The 19674-nt window shown below is 39.4% G+C and overlaps 1 protein-coding gene across 1 annotated transcript in view; it reads right to left on the reverse strand.

Annotated features, from left to right (window-relative positions):
* The window catches only part of LOC117343028 (hemicentin-1-like), an 83914-nt gene that overhangs the window by 36264 nt on the left and 27976 nt on the right, over window positions 1–19674 (reverse strand). The window contains exons 12-34 of the mRNA XM_033905356.1: window positions 17447–17571; window positions 16771–16915; window positions 15899–16081; window positions 15456–15551; window positions 14963–14973; window positions 14700–14916; window positions 14236–14523; window positions 13319–13591; window positions 12264–12542; window positions 11654–11929; window positions 8913–9212; window positions 8194–8481; window positions 7506–7787; window positions 6842–7126; window positions 6373–6657; window positions 5432–5716; window positions 4228–4503; window positions 3324–3602; window positions 2619–2903; window positions 2130–2308; window positions 1609–1714; window positions 469–750; window positions 81–350 (exon numbers count right to left, since the gene is read on the reverse strand). Of these exons, the coding sequence (XP_033761247.1) occupies window positions 81–350; window positions 469–750; window positions 1609–1714; window positions 2130–2308; window positions 2619–2903; window positions 3324–3602; window positions 4228–4503; window positions 5432–5716; window positions 6373–6657; window positions 6842–7126; window positions 7506–7787; window positions 8194–8481; window positions 8913–9212; window positions 11654–11929; window positions 12264–12542; window positions 13319–13591; window positions 14236–14523; window positions 14700–14916; window positions 14963–14973; window positions 15456–15551; window positions 15899–16081; window positions 16771–16915; window positions 17447–17571 (5295 nt within the window). The remainder of the gene's footprint in view (window positions 1–80; window positions 351–468; window positions 751–1608; window positions 1715–2129; window positions 2309–2618; window positions 2904–3323; window positions 3603–4227; window positions 4504–5431; window positions 5717–6372; window positions 6658–6841; window positions 7127–7505; window positions 7788–8193; window positions 8482–8912; window positions 9213–11653; window positions 11930–12263; window positions 12543–13318; window positions 13592–14235; window positions 14524–14699; window positions 14917–14962; window positions 14974–15455; window positions 15552–15898; window positions 16082–16770; window positions 16916–17446; window positions 17572–19674) is intronic.

Below are 19674 nucleotides of genomic sequence, written 5' to 3' on the forward strand. Positions count from 1 at the left end.
AGAAGGAGCTGACACCGACACTCGGAATATAGCAACAGGTCCAGGTGAGCTAAACCGTTTACAAAAACAGCTATACTTACCCTGTAAGGTGAGGTTGATGCGCTTTGTATCATTGCCAACTAGGTTAGTAACCATACACTCATATATTCCCTGGTCCTCCAGACGAACACGGCTGAACTGGATGGCTCCGAACGACACCTGATGACGAAGACTGGAGAGGGGAAATGGGTAGCCATCCTTCTTCCATGTTACCTTAGGGTCAGGGTAGCCACCAAACTCACAGGGCAGGACAACCGATGTATCAACAACGCCGGTCACATCTGTCACAGAGTCTGTGATCATAGGGGGCACTGTGAACAGAATTTACACTATACAGAGACACTGTTAGGAAATCATGTCACTTAATTGTATCAACATCTTGTGTGTATATATATATCATGTTGTTTGAAGATAAGACATACCACCTACCCAGCACAGTGACAGTGAAGTTGAGACTTGTAGAGCCAGCAGGGTTGGTGGCAACACATGTATAGAAGCCCTCCTGGGGGCGGTCAGCATCATTCAACAGCAGTGTCTCTCCTCTATCCAAGATCTGGAAAAATCGACTCTCGTGAGCCACGAGGCCACCCTGCCAGTACCATGAAATTTCTGGGGGCGGGATTCCAAGAGTGGGGCAATGCAGAGAAAGGTCATTGCCTAAGATAACTGACTTCTCCTGAAGAACCTGGGAACCATTAATGCGTGGGCGCACTGAAAATAAATTTTAGAATGCATTTCAAATAAATACGGTAACAAGAAATAATCAAAAGAACCTAAATCTTTGAGATGTTATCAGTTATCTACCAGACAATCAGTTCTATGTTATGACACAAGGATAATTCACCAGGCGTAGGAGCCCAGGATCGAACCAGGTAGCATTAATGTTTTCCTCTATTCATGTTCAATAACTGCATTTTAATGTATTCTTTGACAAACATATGATCATAATAAAATATGATTCTCGACTATATCTAGGTAATGACCCAGGAACCAAAATCTAGTTAACATAATGCATTGTTATTATTCTTATCTATGGACGGTGGGATTTCAGAGGTTTACATTGTAGAGAGGCATAATTCCATTGGACAATTATTGTTTTCTTGGCACAAGGACAATAATGTTGTAGATATTTCTTAACCTCGATGTAGCACGGGTACTTAAGGAAAACAGATTAATACTTCTATTTCCTCCATTGTGCCCCACTCCTCTGCCTCAAGAGAACATATTACACACGTCCAAGATCAATGTTTGCTAAAATCCCCGTATGAAACATTTTCCCTAATACGGCCTTACTCCTCTGCCCCCATGGGCAGCATCCCCTGTTTATATACATTTCCTTGAATTTCTGGAACGGGTACTTAAGGAAAACAGATTAATACTTCTATTTCCTCCATTGTGCCCCACTCCTCTGCCTCAAGAGAACATATTACACACGTCCAAGATCAATGTTTGCTAAAATCCCCGTATGAAACATTTTCCCTAATACGGCCTTACTCCTCTGCCCCCATGGGCAGCATCCCCTGTTTATATACATTTCCTTGAATTTCAGATGCTATATTTAGAAGTTACCATTGATGTTGACTTGGAAGAATTTCTCTGCAAATCCAGCTTCATTTTCAGCATGGCACATGTACTGGGCCGTGTCCCCTACCCTGGCACTGAGGATTCTAAGGACCTATATATTGAGAACAATATCTGAATGCTGAGTCTTATAATGAATACCCCTTCCAGAGTTAATGATTAATATCTTCCAATTGTAATTGATAACATTTTGGAGTGTAAATAAAAACTCTCCGTAGCGTAGATAATATCTGATAGCGTAACTAATAAAACTTTGGTGTAAAATATTTCAGAGTAAAGATTGTGAACTTTCTTGGTTATGAATCACTGTTTTAGGCAATGAATATGAAAATCTGCAAATCTTCAATGGAATCAAAAAATGTAAATCTGGAATGGGCAAATTCCCAATGTGTGCTTGCACTTTCTTTTCTCTAGAAGGACATAATGAATCTGAAATAATGAAATCTGTTTGTAATTTTTCTGATTTAATAAACACATCTGAACGTTTATAACTGCATGTCATCTTGTACCTGCCCTCCTGCTATGATGCTCATGTGTGAGTTCTGGGACAGCTCTATGACACGTCCATCCTTCTGCCACTGTATCCCTGGGTCAGGGATACCCGTCACAGGACACTCCAGTGTTACCTGCTCACCTTCCAACACTGTGAAGGTCGGTCTCTCTGATTCGTTTGTAATCGATGGCCTCACTGTTTAATGCAGGATTTGAATTTGTGAATACCAGGCGAAACTTGAAGTGACGGTTATGTTACACTATTAATACAAGATAATCTGAAGCTGACATTTATATATTGCATTATTGTTTTTTATTTTCTATTTCATGCAATTCCACCATATATTTTTCCAGCACCAACAGTCTAAAATAGATAAGAATTCTTACATATAAGCTTGTATTTTCTGTTTAAATCTTTCCCAAGAGACTAAATTTTTCCTAATTATGGAAGTGATACACTGCTACAAGCATGCATTATGGTCTGGTAAAAACAAAAGGAAACCCACCAAACACTCTAAGGTAGAAATTCATCGAGTCTTCCCCTGCAGAGTTGCGTGCTTGACAAGTATACTGGACAGCATCTACCACTTTAGCATTGCGGATCTCCAGTCGACGGTTACGGTTGGTCACATTCAGATTCTGGTAAGGAAAGTTATTGAGAGGAACACGATCCTTCAGCCAAAACACAGAGGGGTCAGGAATACCGCCCAACACAGGACACTGTATCACAATGTTTCCATTCTCTTTCACCGTGAAGTTAGTGTTCACCGACTTGTTAAGCAGAGGTGGTACTGTAAAATAAAGGAAAATATTCTTGGTCTCATATCAGAAAAAAATTACCATTTAAGATTCTAGATTAACTTTGAAACCTAAAAAAAACTTTCTTTAAGTTGCTCTTTTGTCACTAAAAGTGTTTCCCCCTTTTAATACATAATTGCCTTTGTCGTACTTGGTCAAATAACCTTGCTACCTACAAGCCGAATTATTTCTTCAGCGAACTATTGACTGGTTTACCCTCTATATTACTCTGCCTATTGCCAGGTTCCTTTCACTGACTACTGTCACTGTTCTATGAGGTTAAAAAATCCTAAATTTCAAAAGGATTTAATTCGTTACTCTTTCACAATCCAGAAAATGTATCATTCTCCATCCATTTTCTCTCAAAGAGCTTCAATTAGAAATGGCCTGAAGTCACTTTTTTATACCAATACCTAGAATCATGAGTTGGAAATTCTTGCGGAGTTGCCCGGCCTCGTTAGTGGCTTGACAAGTATAGGTATTACTATCACTAGTCTGAGCACGCTCAATCTGTAACTGTTTGTTGCTGGCTAGTAGTCTGATCCTGTTTGTCTGTCTGATAGGTCGGTCGTTAAGGAACCACTGGACAGTGGGTGTGGGTACTCCTGATACAGCACATTCCAATAGAACAGTCCGGTTGACAACAACACGGGGCGTGTACACAGTGTTGGACTCGTCAATGTCTGGAGGAACTGTAAAGACAGAAGGGACAACACAGTTAATAAGGCAAGGTCAGAAACTTTTAAGGTCTCTTAAAACCCTAAGTTATCAATATATATAGAGGACCATACATGATTGTTTATGTAATATGTAATTTATTAAAGCAAGTTCAGTAATTTGATAAGCCATAATGCTATAGTTCATTGACACAAGTTAGATTCTAATGCTCACATACCTTGGTAACTCATAGTTATGAAAGAAAACTCTTCCAATTGATTAGAATGACTAATTTTGACTTGAATGGTAGTTTTCCACAACCAAAACAAGCATATGTATGTGAAATCCTCACATCATTTATCTGTTACAATAGCAGGAAATTTTCTGAGGGCTTTTTGGGCCCATCTTTGGGACCATTAATGGGCCACATTCCCAATTGGAATTATTTCATTTTAAAGCCAAATTCCCAAAATTTGCAGTTTACTCCTGAAAAACTTGTTCCCAATTAACCAATTTTCTTTCTAAAATGAGACAAAAAGGCCCCATCCCAAACTAGTGAGAAAAAGCCCTGAATAGTCTCATTACACATCATTTTGGCATCACCATATGACACGACAGAACATGAAAGTTATGTGATATAATATGTTTATTATCACTTACCCAGTACCACCAGTTCCATGTCGGCTGCGTCGCGCCCAGCACGATTTGTTGCTATACATCTGTATAGGCCACGATCACTATCTGTAGAATTGGTGATCTTCAGCTGTCGTCCTCCATCCAGTACTACCACACGATCGGTGAAAATCATCACACGTCCATTCTTCTGCCATTCAATGTTTGGCAGAGGAATACCATTGGCTGGGCAGTTAAGGACAGTTGTTCGACCTCGAATGACCTTGGTGATTTCATCAAAAGTGTGATCGATTTGTGGTGGGACTGTAAGATTAAGAAGTGTATTGTTATCAGTACAAAACTCGCTTCACATTGTATATCAATATACCTCACACTAGAAATAGAGTGCAAGTTCATTAACTGAAATCTATATTGCGATTCATCTATGTAGATATTTTAACAAAAATACAAAATAAACATTGTTTAAATTAGGTTTTGCATTGTAGGAAGCATTGAAGTTCCCATTATTAGGAAACATGTTTGTCTCCAATTCCCTCAAACCAAATATATTAGAACCCTAGTGCAGTTATAAAGGAGTTTACTGATGCCTTTCTATACTTGCACCAAAATACCACTGAAGATTACGCCAGGGAGGGGGTTGAGGGTGGATAACATAAGCTCCCCATCTCTTGGAGAAGTGAGCTAAAAATTATTGCTTTGTTTAAATCTAACATTCAGTATCATTGTGTAAAAATGCTTTGTTAACAGGGTTAACAAATTTGACCTGTTACATGCACCAATCTACTCCATAGGAAATATTGGATTTGAATTTGATATTCTTAATAATCCCACTTCTGACACCATTTTCTTTTTTTTTGAATTTTGAATTTTTTTCCCACTAGTTGAAAATTCAGAACAAACTGACTCTTTCAATTACAGCTATCTTAAATTCATTACCAATCACTAACCAACCACTGAATCATAGACTCGTGTATAAAACTGGGAGAGTAAAGATAGTCTTAATGTTATAATGACCTTGTCTACGTATACACAAGTGTGTTGACCCTTTCAGTGCTTGCCTTTGACTACAAAATCATTTTCCATGCATATCAAAACTTCATCATGTAACAATTGTACCAACTTTTAGTCTTACCTTTGACATAAAGATAAATCTATCAATGTATTGGCTACAACATATTATTCTAAAACTAGAAATAACTAAATAAACATGTTAAAAACCACGAATGCATACCATACACTTCAAGATTAAATGTTTCTTCTGCCTCTCCAGCTTCGTTTGTGGCGACACATGTGTAGGATCCTGCGTCGTCCACCTCTGCTGCGAGTATATATAGTTCCCGCCCTCCAGCAGTCACTCTTATGTCCTGGCGATCCTCAGACAAAATGATAGGTGAGCCGTTTTTGAACCACCTGATCTTGGGAGCTGGTGTACCACTGGCAGGGCAGTAGATTGTGGCTGGTTCACCAATTATCACTCTGGGGTCTGTATCTACATCTGAACTTATTTTAGCAGGCACTGCAACACAAAGTTTAAGTCTTCAGCTAATAAATTTTGTTATGAAATTGCATTTGGTTTTAGCAGACATTGTCAGATGTTGATTTCCAAAAATGTTGGATTTTAAATAACAACTATACCACATTTTTGGTGGATAAAAGAGTCATGATGATAACAATTATCGAGTCAGGTTAACCAGTGGTGGCGTGTAAAGTCCTGCAAGGAGATAGAATTTTACTCCTAATTTGACAGGTCACAGGTTAGTGGAAGTGCATACTCTGATCAGTGTCGAATGACTGACACTTTACCTTGTAAACAAATGTTTATTACTACAAGCTTCAGTGATTTGTTTTGTTTTTTTGGATTGGTTTAGTTTGTTTTGTTTAACGTCCTAATTACAGCCAGGGTCATTTAAGGATGTGTCTGGTTTTGGAGGTGGAGGAAAGCCGGAGTGCCCGGAGAAAAATCATCGACCTACAGTCGGTACCAAGCAACTGCTCCACGTAGGTTTCGAACTCGCAACCCAGAGGTGGAGGGCTAGTGATAAAGTGTCGAGACACCTTAACCACTCGGCCACCGCAGAATGGGCAGGGGTATAAGTTGACTGTTTATAGGGAACAAGTACACATCTCCAACAAGTCTTGAAAGAAAAGTGTGTTGAATAACTGACACTGTACCTTGTATGTTAACATTGAGGACGAGTTCGCTCTGCCCTGCTGGATTGACTGCCCTACATCTGTAGGTTCCTGTGTTAGAAACCTGAGAATTGATAATCTCGAGTTGAAGTCCATTATTTTTAATACGAATGTTGGGGTAAAGTTCCGGAGTTATCTCCCTTCCATCCTTGAACCATGTTATTTCTGGTGTAGGTGTCCCTTTTGCTGGACAGTTCAAGGTCAGCGAACTGTTCACCACAGCCTTGGGATTGATGTTGATATTTGTAATCGGAATCTTCGATGGAACTGAACAAGCAATTGAACATAGTATTTTAGAAGATAATTTATTATAAATAGCTATCAAATAAATTAATTACAAACACATGCTAAAATGATTCTGTCAGATAAATATATATTTTAATATTAAAGGAATGTTTTGATAACATTTCTACTTTTTATAATTACAATTCTTGATTTCAACTGTACCTACCAAATATATCTGTGTTGAACTCAAATGAAGACTCTCCAGCTTTGTTGATGGCCTCACACCTGTATATGGCAGTGTCGGAGAGTCGGACTGCCTGGATACGGAGTTGGCGGCCCCCAGACAGAATGTCATATCGGGGATTGAGTGAGGTGTCCAAGATAAATCCATCTTTGTACCATGTGATCTCAGGGATAGGGTTACCTTCTGCAGGGCAGTTCAACAACAGTGTCCTATTTAGGACTACATCGGGTGTAGGGTCAAGGTTATCGCTGGAGATCCTGGCTGGCACTGTAAACATTAATCATCATTTTAAACCAGTGTTGTGGCTCATTTTTAATTAGCCCTTTGCAATACACAAAATGGACTGAAATGTTTGCACCACATTGATATATCAATTTCTTGTGTTAAAATCTGCTCATTATTTAACAAAAATGTTTATATTCTAATAATGACTGTCAACTTACAAAACTTATTATCAAGTAGTACAAGCAACATAGATATGTTACAATTAATTACCATCAATGAACATACAGTGTAAGTAAGGAGTAATGAAAAATATATCCTGACAGCACATGCATTCAAACTAGACCTTTCACTCTCTCGGCAGTCACCCTTCACTAGACTAAAGAGAATTTCCTGCTTGCCTGAACTAGTAAGGTGAACCTACCTAACACATCCACATCGAAAGCCTTTTCATTGGCTCCAGCCACATTTTCGGCTCGACAGATAAACCTTGTTGCATCGTCCTGCTGTGCATCTAGAATCTGCAATGTGAATCCATCATTCAGTAACAGATAGCGAGAAGAATTGAACTTGATTGGCTGATTCTCCCTGAACCATGTGATTTTTGGCGTTGGTTTTCCTGATGCAGGGCAATTCAGTTGTAGGTCTCCGTTCTCAACAACCTCAGGAATTACAAGGACATCGGAATGCTCTATCTGAGGAGGTACTGTTTAAATAACAAAATGGACAACACAATCACAAACATACCTAATACATGTTAATTGAGGATAAATATACCTGACATATATAGGAAAAAATCAAACAAGTAACATTGTTTCTTTTTCAATTTTAATTGTTTATAAAGGTGCTTCTTTGTCAATTTTCATTGTTTATAAAGGTGTTTCTTTGTCAATTTTCATTGTTTATAAAGGTGTTTCTTTGTCAATTTTCATTGTTTATAAAGGTGTTTCTTTGTCAATTTTCATTGTTTATAAAGGTGTTTCTTTGTCAATTTTCATTGTTTATAAAGGCTTTTGTGACAATAGAGAATTGTTTTCAAATTAAGTTTATAAAAGCTTTTGTGACAATAGAGAATTGTTTTCAAATTAAGTTATTTATATGATTAAACTTACCATTGACTTTGACATCAAACTCATGCTGTGTACTTCCTGCAATGTTTTCCCCAACACACTTGTACCGCCCAGCATCTGTGATTCTAGCATTGAGCACCTCTAACCTTCGACCTCCAGCATAGAGCTTGATGTTTGCGTCAAGTATTGGAGAGATGTACTGTTCATCCTTAAACCAGCTGATCTGAGGAAGAGGGATACCGTTCACTGGGCAGTTGATGGTCAAGGTCTGCTGAACCTTTACAGACAAGGTACCGTTGGACACTGTCCCGGGGTCAATCGTTGGGGGCACTGCCAAGGTCAACAGTGAAGACATATATTTCTCAGTAGATAACGCACAATGATTTGAATGTCTTGAATCTTGGATTCAACAAGAAAACTGACAGGGTTCAGCAAGGTCAACCATGTCTATTTATAGAACCCTGTATTTGACTATATTCCCATTTCAATTATACTAAGTGACCTTGGACTTATACAGTTGTGTACATGTATCATCTTGTCAAACAAGTATTTTTAGACATTTAGATTCTAAAATAATCTCAAGAATCAAGTGCTGACAAAGAGATGGACGGATGGGAGGATGATCCCATTGATTATTACACTCATATATGTGGGCACTAAAATAAATACTCATAAAACCAGCATACTTTTGTCTTAAATGTGATTTAAAGGAAAGAGACATCAATAAAAACTGGACAGGTGCATAATTATCATTTCATTACCATGGACATCAACATCAAATTCTTTCTGAGAAGATCCGGCAATGTTAGTGGCCACACAAGTATAGAGAGCAGTGTCTTCGACGGAGGCCCGAGGAATGACAAGTTCTTTGCCATTTAAGGAGATACGGACATGGGACAGCTCCTCCTCAGTGAATGGTTCACCGTTCTTCAGCCACTCAATCGTCGGGGCGGGATCTGCCTCCACAGTACAATACATGGTGAGTGTTTCGTTGGCCCTTACTGTGTGGCTCTCTGGGATGGGGATATCCCCACGGTCTCCACCGATCACCTTGGGTGCCACTGTCAATACCACGTAATTTGTTATCAGCAAACGATATAAACAAGCATTCTGAGTACTGCTAAAGCAATTTATATCCCCTACCACCTCCTACCATCCCCTGCTAGTGAATGGGTTTTACCCCTACCATCCCCTGCTAGTGAATGGGTTTTTACCCCTACCATCCCCTGCTAGTGAATGGTTTTTACCCCTACCATCCCCTGCTAGTGAATGGTTTTTACCCCTATTACCCCCTGATAGTGAATGGGTTTTTACCCCTACCATCCCCTGCTAGTGAATGGGTTTTTACCCCTACCACCCCCTGCTAGTGAATGGGTTTTTACCCCTACCACCCCCTGCTAGTGAATGGGTTTTTACCCCTACCACCCCCTGCTAGTGAATGGGTTTTACCCCTACCACTCCTTGCTAGTGAATGGGTTTTTACCCCTACCATCCCCTGCTAGTGAATGGGTTTTATCCCTACCACCCCCTGCTAGTGAATGGGTTTTACCCCTACCACCCCCTGCTAGTGAATGGGTTTTACCCCTACCACCCCCTGCTAGTGAATGGGTTTTACCCCTACCACCCCCTGCTAGTGAATGGGTTTTTATCCCTACCATCCCCTGCTAGTGAATGGGTTTTTACCCCTACCACCCCCTGCTAGTGAATGGGTTTTGCCCCTACCATCCCCTGCTAGTGAATGGGTTTTTACCCCTACCATCCCCTGCTAGTGAATGGGTTTTTACCCCTACCATCCCCTGCTAGTGAATGGGTTTTATCCCTACCACCCCCTGCTAGTGAATGGGTTTTACCCCTACCACCCCCTGCTAGTGAATGGGTTTTACCCCTACCACCCCCTGCTAGTGAATGGGTTTTTATCCCTACCATCCCCTGCTAGTGAATGGGTTTTTACCCCTACCACCCCCTGCTAGTGAATGGGTTTTGCCCCTACCATCCCCTGCTAGTGAATGGGTTTTTACCCCTACCATCCCCTGCTAGTGAATGGTTTTTACCCCTACCACCCCCTGCTAGTGAATGGGTTTTACCCCTACCACCCCCTGCTAGTGAATGGGTTTTTATCCCTACCATCCCCTGCTAGTGAATGGGTTTTTACCCCTACCACCCCCTGCTAGTGAATGGGTTTTGCCCCTACCATCCCCTGCTAGTGAATGGGTTTTTACCCCTACCATCCCCTGCTAGTGAATGGTTTTTACCCCTACCACCCCCTGCTAGTGAATGGTTTTTACCCCTACCATCCTCTGCTAGTGAATGGGTTTTTACCCCTACCATCCCCTGCTAGTGAATGGTTTTTACCCCTACCATCCTCTGCTAGTGAATGGTTTTTACCCCTACCATCCCCTGCTAGTGAATGGTTTTTACCCCTACCATCCCCTGCTAGTGAATGGGTTTTTACCCCTACCACCCCCTGCTAGTGAATGGTTTTTACCCCTACCATCCCCTGCTAGTGAATGGTTTTTACCCCTACCATCCCCTGCTAGTGAATGGTTTTTACCCCTACCATCCTCTGCTAGTGAATGGGTTTTTACCCCTACCATCCCCTGCTAGTGAATGGTTTTTACCCCTACCATCCTCTGCTAGTGAATGGTTTTTACCCCTACCATCCTCTGCTAGTGAATGTGTTTTTACAAGTGTCTAAGGTTTGATCAAAATCCCACAAGAGTGCTGACAAAGTATTTTCTAAAAATAGTTAACAGTGACCTTGACTATGACTCAACAACTGTGAAACTCGAACTTGTTAGAGACATTAAGGTCTTTTATAACTGTGGTAAGTTAGTGTTTCTTTGTTTGGTTTATTTTGTTATGCGTCCTATTAACAGTCAGGGTCATTTAAGGATGTGCCTGAATTTGGAGGTGGAGGAAAGCCGGAGTACCCGGAGAAAAACCACCGGCCTACAGTCAGTACCTGGCAACTGCCCCACTTGGGTTTCGAACCCACAACCCAGAGGTGGATTGCAAGTGATAAAGTGTCGAGACACCTTTACCACTCGGCCACCACTTCAAAGGTTCTCAAACACATGTATTGGTGTTATCATAGGTCAATATATGGCAAAACTGAACTCAAGCATATTTCAGTTAAATGAGACATGAGTACAGGGTATGTGGGAGCAGGGATCCAAACTTTTACTGGAGCTAATGTACAGAAATAGGTGATGGGTAAAATGAAGTATGAATATGATGTCCTCAGGGTTTATTATTTTGATGAAGTGATTATAATGAATCATAAGTTAAGTACATGTGAACGAGAGCTATTTCATGTAAAATACAGGAAATGAAGTATTCTGTATATTATAAATTAGAGGAAAGTTTTTACTGATCATGCAACATGATCTACCTTTTTCTCTGGACATCTTTTAAGGTGTACATGAATTAGCATTATGTATTTAGTTCTAAAGGTGCTAAAATTATACCTCCGCTAATAAATTAGCGCCTACAGTATTCTTACCAAGGACTTTTAGTTTCGTTGTATGGTCAACTTCTCCAGCAACATTGATTGCCAGGCAGCGATACTCCCCAGTGTCCTGAGCCGAGATGCTTTTGAGCTGAAGGGAACCATCAGGTAGGATATTCACGCCGAAGTCGTTGGAAGACAACTTGACATCGTCCTTGTACCAAGTGATCTCTGGAAATGGGGTACCTTTGGCTGGGCACTCGAGGATCACATCGCTGTTCTCAATAGCCGAGGTATTCTTCGGAAGGTTATTAGGCAGGGTAGGCAAAGCTAAACATAAAACAGTATTGTGAATTTGTGTTGAACATATTATAAACACAACTTAAGTGGATAAGGCCAAACTCACCTGACCAAGTAAAAATTGTGTTGACTCAAAAACCTACCCACTCGTCAGATAGAAATCAAATAAAAAGTGCAAACCTATACACTCAGGTACAATTTTTTTCATTTAACACAATTTGATATTCATCTAAAAGTTTTTTATCATTGTTGTAACTGTATATTGAATTGTGGGCTACACTATCCCCCCCTCCTTCCCCTCCTTTTTTTAAGAAAAGCAAGTTTAGAAAGTTGATCTCAAAAAGTAATACTAAATGTATCATACCATTGATTGTTACGAAGAATTCTTTGGTCTCTGTACCTGCCGTGTTGGTTACCACACACATATACAACCCACTATCTTCAAGACCAGCAGACAGTATACGCAAAGATCCATTGCCAATCAGCTGATAATAGCTGCTGTCCGATATATCAAGGGTAACTCCATCTTTGGTCCAGCGAACAACTGGGGTAGGGTTACCAGTCGCCTCACAGTTTAATGTCACACCTTCAGTTCTGAGGACGGTTATCTCATCATCACCCTCCAAACTTATCTGAGGAGGAACTGATAGAGAAAGATAGATACATGTATATTTAAAAAAGAAATCAAATGCATGCAAAACAAATTCTATACAACAGGCCCCATCCCCAATACATTAAAGTCTCCCCAACACAGGCCCCATCCCCAATTCATTAATTTAAAAGTTTATCCAAAACAGGCCCAATCCTCAATTCATTAAAGTTTATCCAAAACAGGCCCAATCCTCAATTCATTAAAGTTTATCCAAAACAGGCCCCATCCCCAATTCATTAAAGTCTCCCCAACACAGGCCCAATCCTCAATTCATTAAAGTTTATCCAAAACAGGCCCAATCCTCAATTCATTAAAGTTTATCCAAAACAGCCCCTATCCCCAATACATTAAAGTCTACCCAACAAAGGCCCCTTCCTCATTAAGTTTAAGTTTACTCAAAACAGGCTCCTCTCCCAATAAGTTTAAGTCAACTGAAAAGAGACCCTTTTCCCAATATCATGATGTTAAAATTGATCCAAACAGGCCCCTCCTGCAATATAATGTTAAAGTCAACCGAAAACAGGCCTATCCCCTATTTAATTGAAGTCTACTCAAAAAATGATATTGTCTACGGTATCCAAACAATGCCCCTCCCCCAATAAATTAGAGTCATCCAAAACGGGGTCCCTCCCCAAGTAAATATAATGATATGTTTTATTTAGAAGTTTTACATATGAAGCCATTAGTTTGTGTAACTGAGTATTTTATTTTTAGAAGCCTTACATTCTGCACACAGCTATTGTTTGAGTTATAGGTTGAGTACTTACTCTGAACAATAAGTGTGATGACCTTGGAGGCACTGCCAGCATCATTGGTAGCAACACATTCGTAGATAGCCTTATCTACAATCAGGGCTGGGGCGATATTCAGGCCCTGGTCACTGATTAAGAATCTCTCAGTGTCAGCGTAAAATGGGACGAAGTTACGCCTCCAGTTTACCTCAGGTTCAGGAACTCCACTGACCACACAGGGCAAGAGGACTACATCCCCTGCTTCTACCACATACTTCTCATTAAGCTGGCCTTCTATAGCAGGCGGTACTGGAACATTTAAAGTTTAGTCCAAAGTTAAGACTTCTGGATAAATAATACAAATATTTAATTTGTCATCATTCATATGTCTATTCACATTGTCAATATTTTTATATGTTCTAGTCATTCTGATGATCAAAACAATTACAACCGTTAAAGAAATGACTAAATGTAGTTTGTTTCATATTGTTTTGTTTGGTTTAGTATTGTTTAACAGCCTATCAAAACATTAAGGTCATTTAAGGACAGACTTGTATGGATTCATAAAATGATCACGAAAGCTTAAATACATTCATGTTTTCAACAAGATGCTCGAAAAAGTGAAGTGAAGATGTGATTTTCATGTTTAAAAACTTATTATCCACAAATTAGATAGCATGTCCAGTCATGTCTATCAATATCAGCTACAGAGAGTATGGTCAATATATCAGTATTGTCTGACCAGCAGGAATGTCAGACTACAACGTCGGAGTTGTGTAACTTAGAGTGATGACACTGTATTTGTACAAACTGTCATCATTTTGACTGCTGTGAGCATGTGAATCCTGTTACAGTTACACACCCTAAACAAAGGTATTTAACTTCTATGAGGATGTGAAGATACAAATCCCATACAAAGTTGTGACATCCACAGTAAAATCTCCGTTACTCACCCTCCACAAAGAGAGTGACAGTTTTCTCCACTTCCCCAGCTACATTGCTTGCTACACACGTGTATGTTCCTCTACTTGACGCCTCTGCCCCAAATATCTCCAAAGTGCCATCCTCTGTGATGTAGTAGGAGGGGTCTGTCAAAAGGATCTCACTACCATCCTTCAGCCATGTAAATGAGGGTGGTGGGTCTCCATCCACATTACAGGGCAGGAAGATGGAGTCTCCTTCAATCACACTAAATCTGTCCAGGACATCTGTTTCATCGTCTATCCGCAGCATCGGGGGAACTGCAAAATACATTTCCAATCACTGTAAAAGGTTTAAAACCTAAAAACCTTTATACAATCAAAAGAGAAATCTTGAATCAACTACACCATGAAGAAATGCCTTAGAAAAAAAGGTTTACAAGACCTTGCAATATAAACATGAAAAATGTAAGAAATGTTTACAAACAAGATCATACCAAGGACGTCGACAGTCACGGTATATGTAGAGTTGCCAGCCACATTGCTCGCCACACACTGATAATCCCCTTCCATGTCTCGCTGGATGTCCCCAATGAGGACAGTGCTGTTGAAGGGTCGTGTCACACGTGTCGATGGCTGTACAACCATTCCATCTTTGATCCAGTTGAGTAAAGGTTTGGGGTTTCCTCTCAGTAGCACACAGTTCAACTCCACCTCGTCACCCTCAATTACTTCTATGAATGGGTTGGTAAAGGCGATCACAGGGACGCACTAAAACAGAAGCAGTTTGATATCAAAACCTGTAGCCACTGTTGTGTTTTATACATGCTATAGCAGAATTCAAATCTGTTCAAAAGCATCTTAAATCACATTCCATATTTTCATATTTCAATCTGTTTAATGCATGTTTGATAATGTTTCATAGTGAGAAATTTATCATATTCAATTTTAATATTTGATCAATAAATGAGCTAAAATGTTACAAGAACACATCAGTATGAAATTAACAGCAGGTAAGATAAAACATTTGTACACTTCAATGTATCAATCATAACTTTGAGAACTAATTATTGATAATAATCATAAGGAACTTTACTGAATAAAAGATGTACAAGATCATTGTTCCAGAATTGTTTTCCTAAAGATACAAATTTCAAACTGTTAAGGTAAATAATTGTTTTGAATTATAAAATTGGAAGTTCGTGTAAGTTTGTTTGTGTACTGTAACAAATGCAGTTAGCATGGTAACATACCTATTCCAGTGACTGTAAGATAAGCCGATATGTCCCTCATACCAAACTGGTTCTGAACCACGCATGTGTACCGACCCTCATCACCAATCTTCAAATCTGGGGGAAAATCTCAACAGTTTAATAACATGATCATGTATACATTAATTATCATAACTAAATATGTTGCAATATTCCCAAAGTATGAGTTTAATTCAGAAACAATCTACTGTAAAGTTAATGTTTTGCGATTATTTCTTTGCCAAGAGAAACATTTGCTTAACTGAACTGTGTAAATTATAGAATTCAAAATTGATCATCCTATGAAATACCATATGCTAAATAACTTTAAGCTCCAATTTCAAAGTAAACCTGGTCCAGAATCTGATATGTAATATTATCTATGTACTGCACATTATAAAGCCTACAAATACATTGTTCATTATCAAATTCACTCTACACCTTACTTGTGATTGAGAGGGAGCCTGTCGGGAGTTGATTATATCGTCCACCATATGCGATGATTGTGCCTTCCTTATTCCTCCAGTAGATCTTCGGGGGCGGATGTCCGGCAGCCTCACAGTTTATTGTGACATTGGTTCCGATGTCTGCTCCAAGGTTAGTAGGTTGGGTGATGATGCGGGGCTCAGCTATAAAAGACAACCATTCTGACATACAACATTACAGAAAATGTGTGTTTATCATATGATCTTGTATTTTCCTTTCTCCACTCAAGATTAAAATATATTATTGATATGTAACCACTACAAAACAATTGAACAGAATCTGAAAACTTGCTTTCTGGTAGGTTAGGGCAATGCAAGTTAAAAACCAACCCCACTCGAGGACTTTAGGCTTGCCAAAAGGAACAACAATACATACAATGTAGTGATTTAACTAAACATTGACTCCATTAAACCACTATAAATAGAATTTCTGGAATCCCCTGGGAGGATAATTATATAATTTGTTGGAATAGTTCTGAACTAACATGCTTTTCAAAGGAGAATATTCATAAACATTGACAGGTCATCAATGTCCATACCATAACTGACCATTCATATCCCTACATCTTGGTTTTAGAAATACCATGAATAAGGGTGTTACATTTTATCTATCACACATCAATTAACAGTACCTCCATCTATGCATAAAACAAGACCAATATGGTTATAGCCCAGAAGTTCTAAACCAATCAGAAACTATGTTAGCTAGTTTGAGATTATGGGGCTATGATATTATGTCCCTATTCACCATGTCTACCATGGCAATTCATCAAGTACCACATAATACCACTGGATAGAGACTTACCAACCAAAACTTTTGAAATGCTACTTACATCCGACCTCGAGTGTGACATCAGCGGAGTCTGTCCCCGCCTCGTTGGTGGCCACACAGCGATACTGGCCACCATCCTGTTGCTGTGTACCCAGGATCATCAATACACCGTCATCAGTGATGTTCACGTACGACAACTGTCTTAACTGTACAACAACAAATTATACCAAATGAAATCTGTATAATCAGTGAAAAGGATATATTTCATGGACATAATGACTTGTTAAGCATTTCAGTTCCATTTCATAGTAAGAATACCTTTAGAAAAAACTTGCACCACTTTACATACACCAAAAAAGAGCCTATTTAGTGAATCATCCGGATGACCCATTGTGACAATGGGTAATTCGGATGATTCCCTAAATAGACTGTCAATTTTCCATTCAAATAAGTCAAATCTGAAAACTATACACATTTTTACCGTAAATTTTACAAAACATATTTTTACAACTGTATTGATATCTAACCTCCAGATTTCTTTTGTTTTTTTCCCTCTTCTTTCTTTCCATAATATGGAGCCTTGGTTTGAAAAAAGTTTACTGTTCAAAAATTGTTTTCTTATTTTCAGGCTTAAAATTAATTTCTGACCTGTTACTATACCAATTTTGTTTTCATTATTGAATTCCTCATCCCAAATAATTTCAAATCAGCAAATGTGCCCCACCTGAAGAACCTACCTGTACGTCCCCCCTGAACCATGTAATTTTAGGACTGGGTATACCATTGGCTGCACACACCAGCACAGCCATATCACCACTGGCAACCAACACCAGCTCATCAGATCTGTATATCTGGGGTGCCTCTGTCACAAAAACACAGCATTACTTAATCATTCTCATTTTTTATTAACACAGAACAATGAAAAACTGCTAAACCAAATTTACAATGAAATTTTGAAATATTCTTAATATACTGCTTAATCAAGGAATGCACAACTGACCCAATAACATATCAAAATCATTAAATGTTCTCACTGTCCAATAAACAAGCCATACAAAATTATTCACAAAATTCAATTTACTTTTCAGGACTAGAACAGAAATAACAGTCAATAGTGTGGTCTCTAATGATTGCCGGCTGCTTTATAGCAGTAATTCAGACGATAACCAGAAACACTGGTAAACGTGATCAGGCGACATTTTATTAACTGCTAGCCTCCGGGTTACAGAGGCGCTTGACATACTGACAGACAAAGGGGCATAACTCGTACGACCTTATACAATTATACTGACTAGTACTATACATTGTACATGTATATTACAGTCTCAATATTGTTTAATCTACAGAGTCTCCGATGTAGTTTGTGACAGATGGATTAATCTACATCTATTTCATAATGATATCAAATATCTTGCAACTGATATCAAACACATTCCTTTACAAAAGTCACAGGGACATTTCTTATATAAAGTACCTGTGTATTTCTCTTTAAGTTATTAATGGATCATTGATTGTTCAGGAAATATCATGATTGACCATGGATTTTGACAGATTTATACAAACAAGAGGCCCATGGGGCCTGCATCGCTCACTTGGTTGGATTAGGCCAAATGTCAAAATAATGTTCATATTCAATTTGTTTTATTTGTAAATCTCTAACAATGCTATATATGGTTATAGTGTGGTAATCCGAACTGCTTTAAAGATTAATGAAGTCCAGACTCTCTAAGGTCTGAAAGACCTCAAGAATTGCTTTTAGAACATGCATTCATCACTTTATGACTAGTAGCGATTCAAAGGAATTACCTCTATTTCACCTATTGGGCCCGGCCCCTTTGGCCCCTTTGGGGTCAGAGTCACCATTTATGCAAAATTTGTTCCCCTTCCCCAAGGATGTTTCTGACCAAATTGGGTTCAAATCCATTCATAACTTTATGACAAGTAGCGATTTAAAGGAATTACCCCTATTTCCCCTATTGGGCCCCGCCCCTTTGGCCCCTCGGGGGTCAGAGTCACCATTTATGCAAAATCTGTTTCCCTTCCCCCAAGGATGTTTCTAACCAAATTGGGTTCAAATCCATTCAAATCTGTATGACTAGTAGTGAATTAAAGGAATTACCTCTATTTCCCCTTTTGGGCCCCGCCCCTTTGGCCCTTTTGGGGTCAGAGTCACTATTTACACAAAATCTGTTCTTCTTCCCCCAAGGATGTTTCTGATTAAATTGGGTTCAAATCCATTCATAACTTTATGACTAGTAGCGTTTTAAAGGAATTATCTCTATTTCCCTATTGGGCCCCGCCCCTTTGGGGTCAGAGTCACCATTTATGCAATATCTGTTCCCCTTCCCCCAAGGATGTTTCTGACCAAATTGGGTTCAAATCCATTCATAACTTTATGGAAAGTAGCGATTTAAAGGAATTACCTCTATTTCCCCTATTGGGCCCCACCTCTTTGGCCCCTCGGGGGTCAGAGTCACCATTTATGCAAATCTGTTCCCCTTCCCCCAAGGATGTTTCTGACCAACTTGGGTTCAAATCCATTCAAATCTTTATGACTAGTAGCGATTTAAAGGAATTACCTCTATTTCCCCTATTGGGCCCCGCCCCTCTGGCCCATTTGGGGTCAGAATAGTCATTAACGCAAAATCAATTTCCTTCCCCCAAGGATGTTTCTGACCAAATTGGGTTCAAATCCATTCATAACTTTATGACTAGTAGTGATTCAAAGGAATTACCTCTATTTCCCCTATTGGGCCCCGCCCCTTTGGCCCCTCGGGGGTCAGAGTCACCATTTATGCAAAATCTGTTCCCCTTCCCCCAAGGATGTTTCTGACCAAATTGGGTTCAAATCCATTCATAACTTTATGACAAGTAGCGATTTAAAGGAATTACCCCTATTTCCCCTATTGGGCCCCGCCCCTTTGGCCCCTCGGGGGTCAGAGTCACCATTTATGCACAATCTGTT

The sequence above is a fragment of the Pecten maximus genome, chromosome 2 (assembly GCF_902652985.1).
Source record: "Pecten maximus chromosome 2, xPecMax1.1, whole genome shotgun sequence".
NCBI classification, from domain to species: domain Eukaryota; kingdom Metazoa; phylum Mollusca; class Bivalvia; order Pectinida; family Pectinidae; genus Pecten; species Pecten maximus.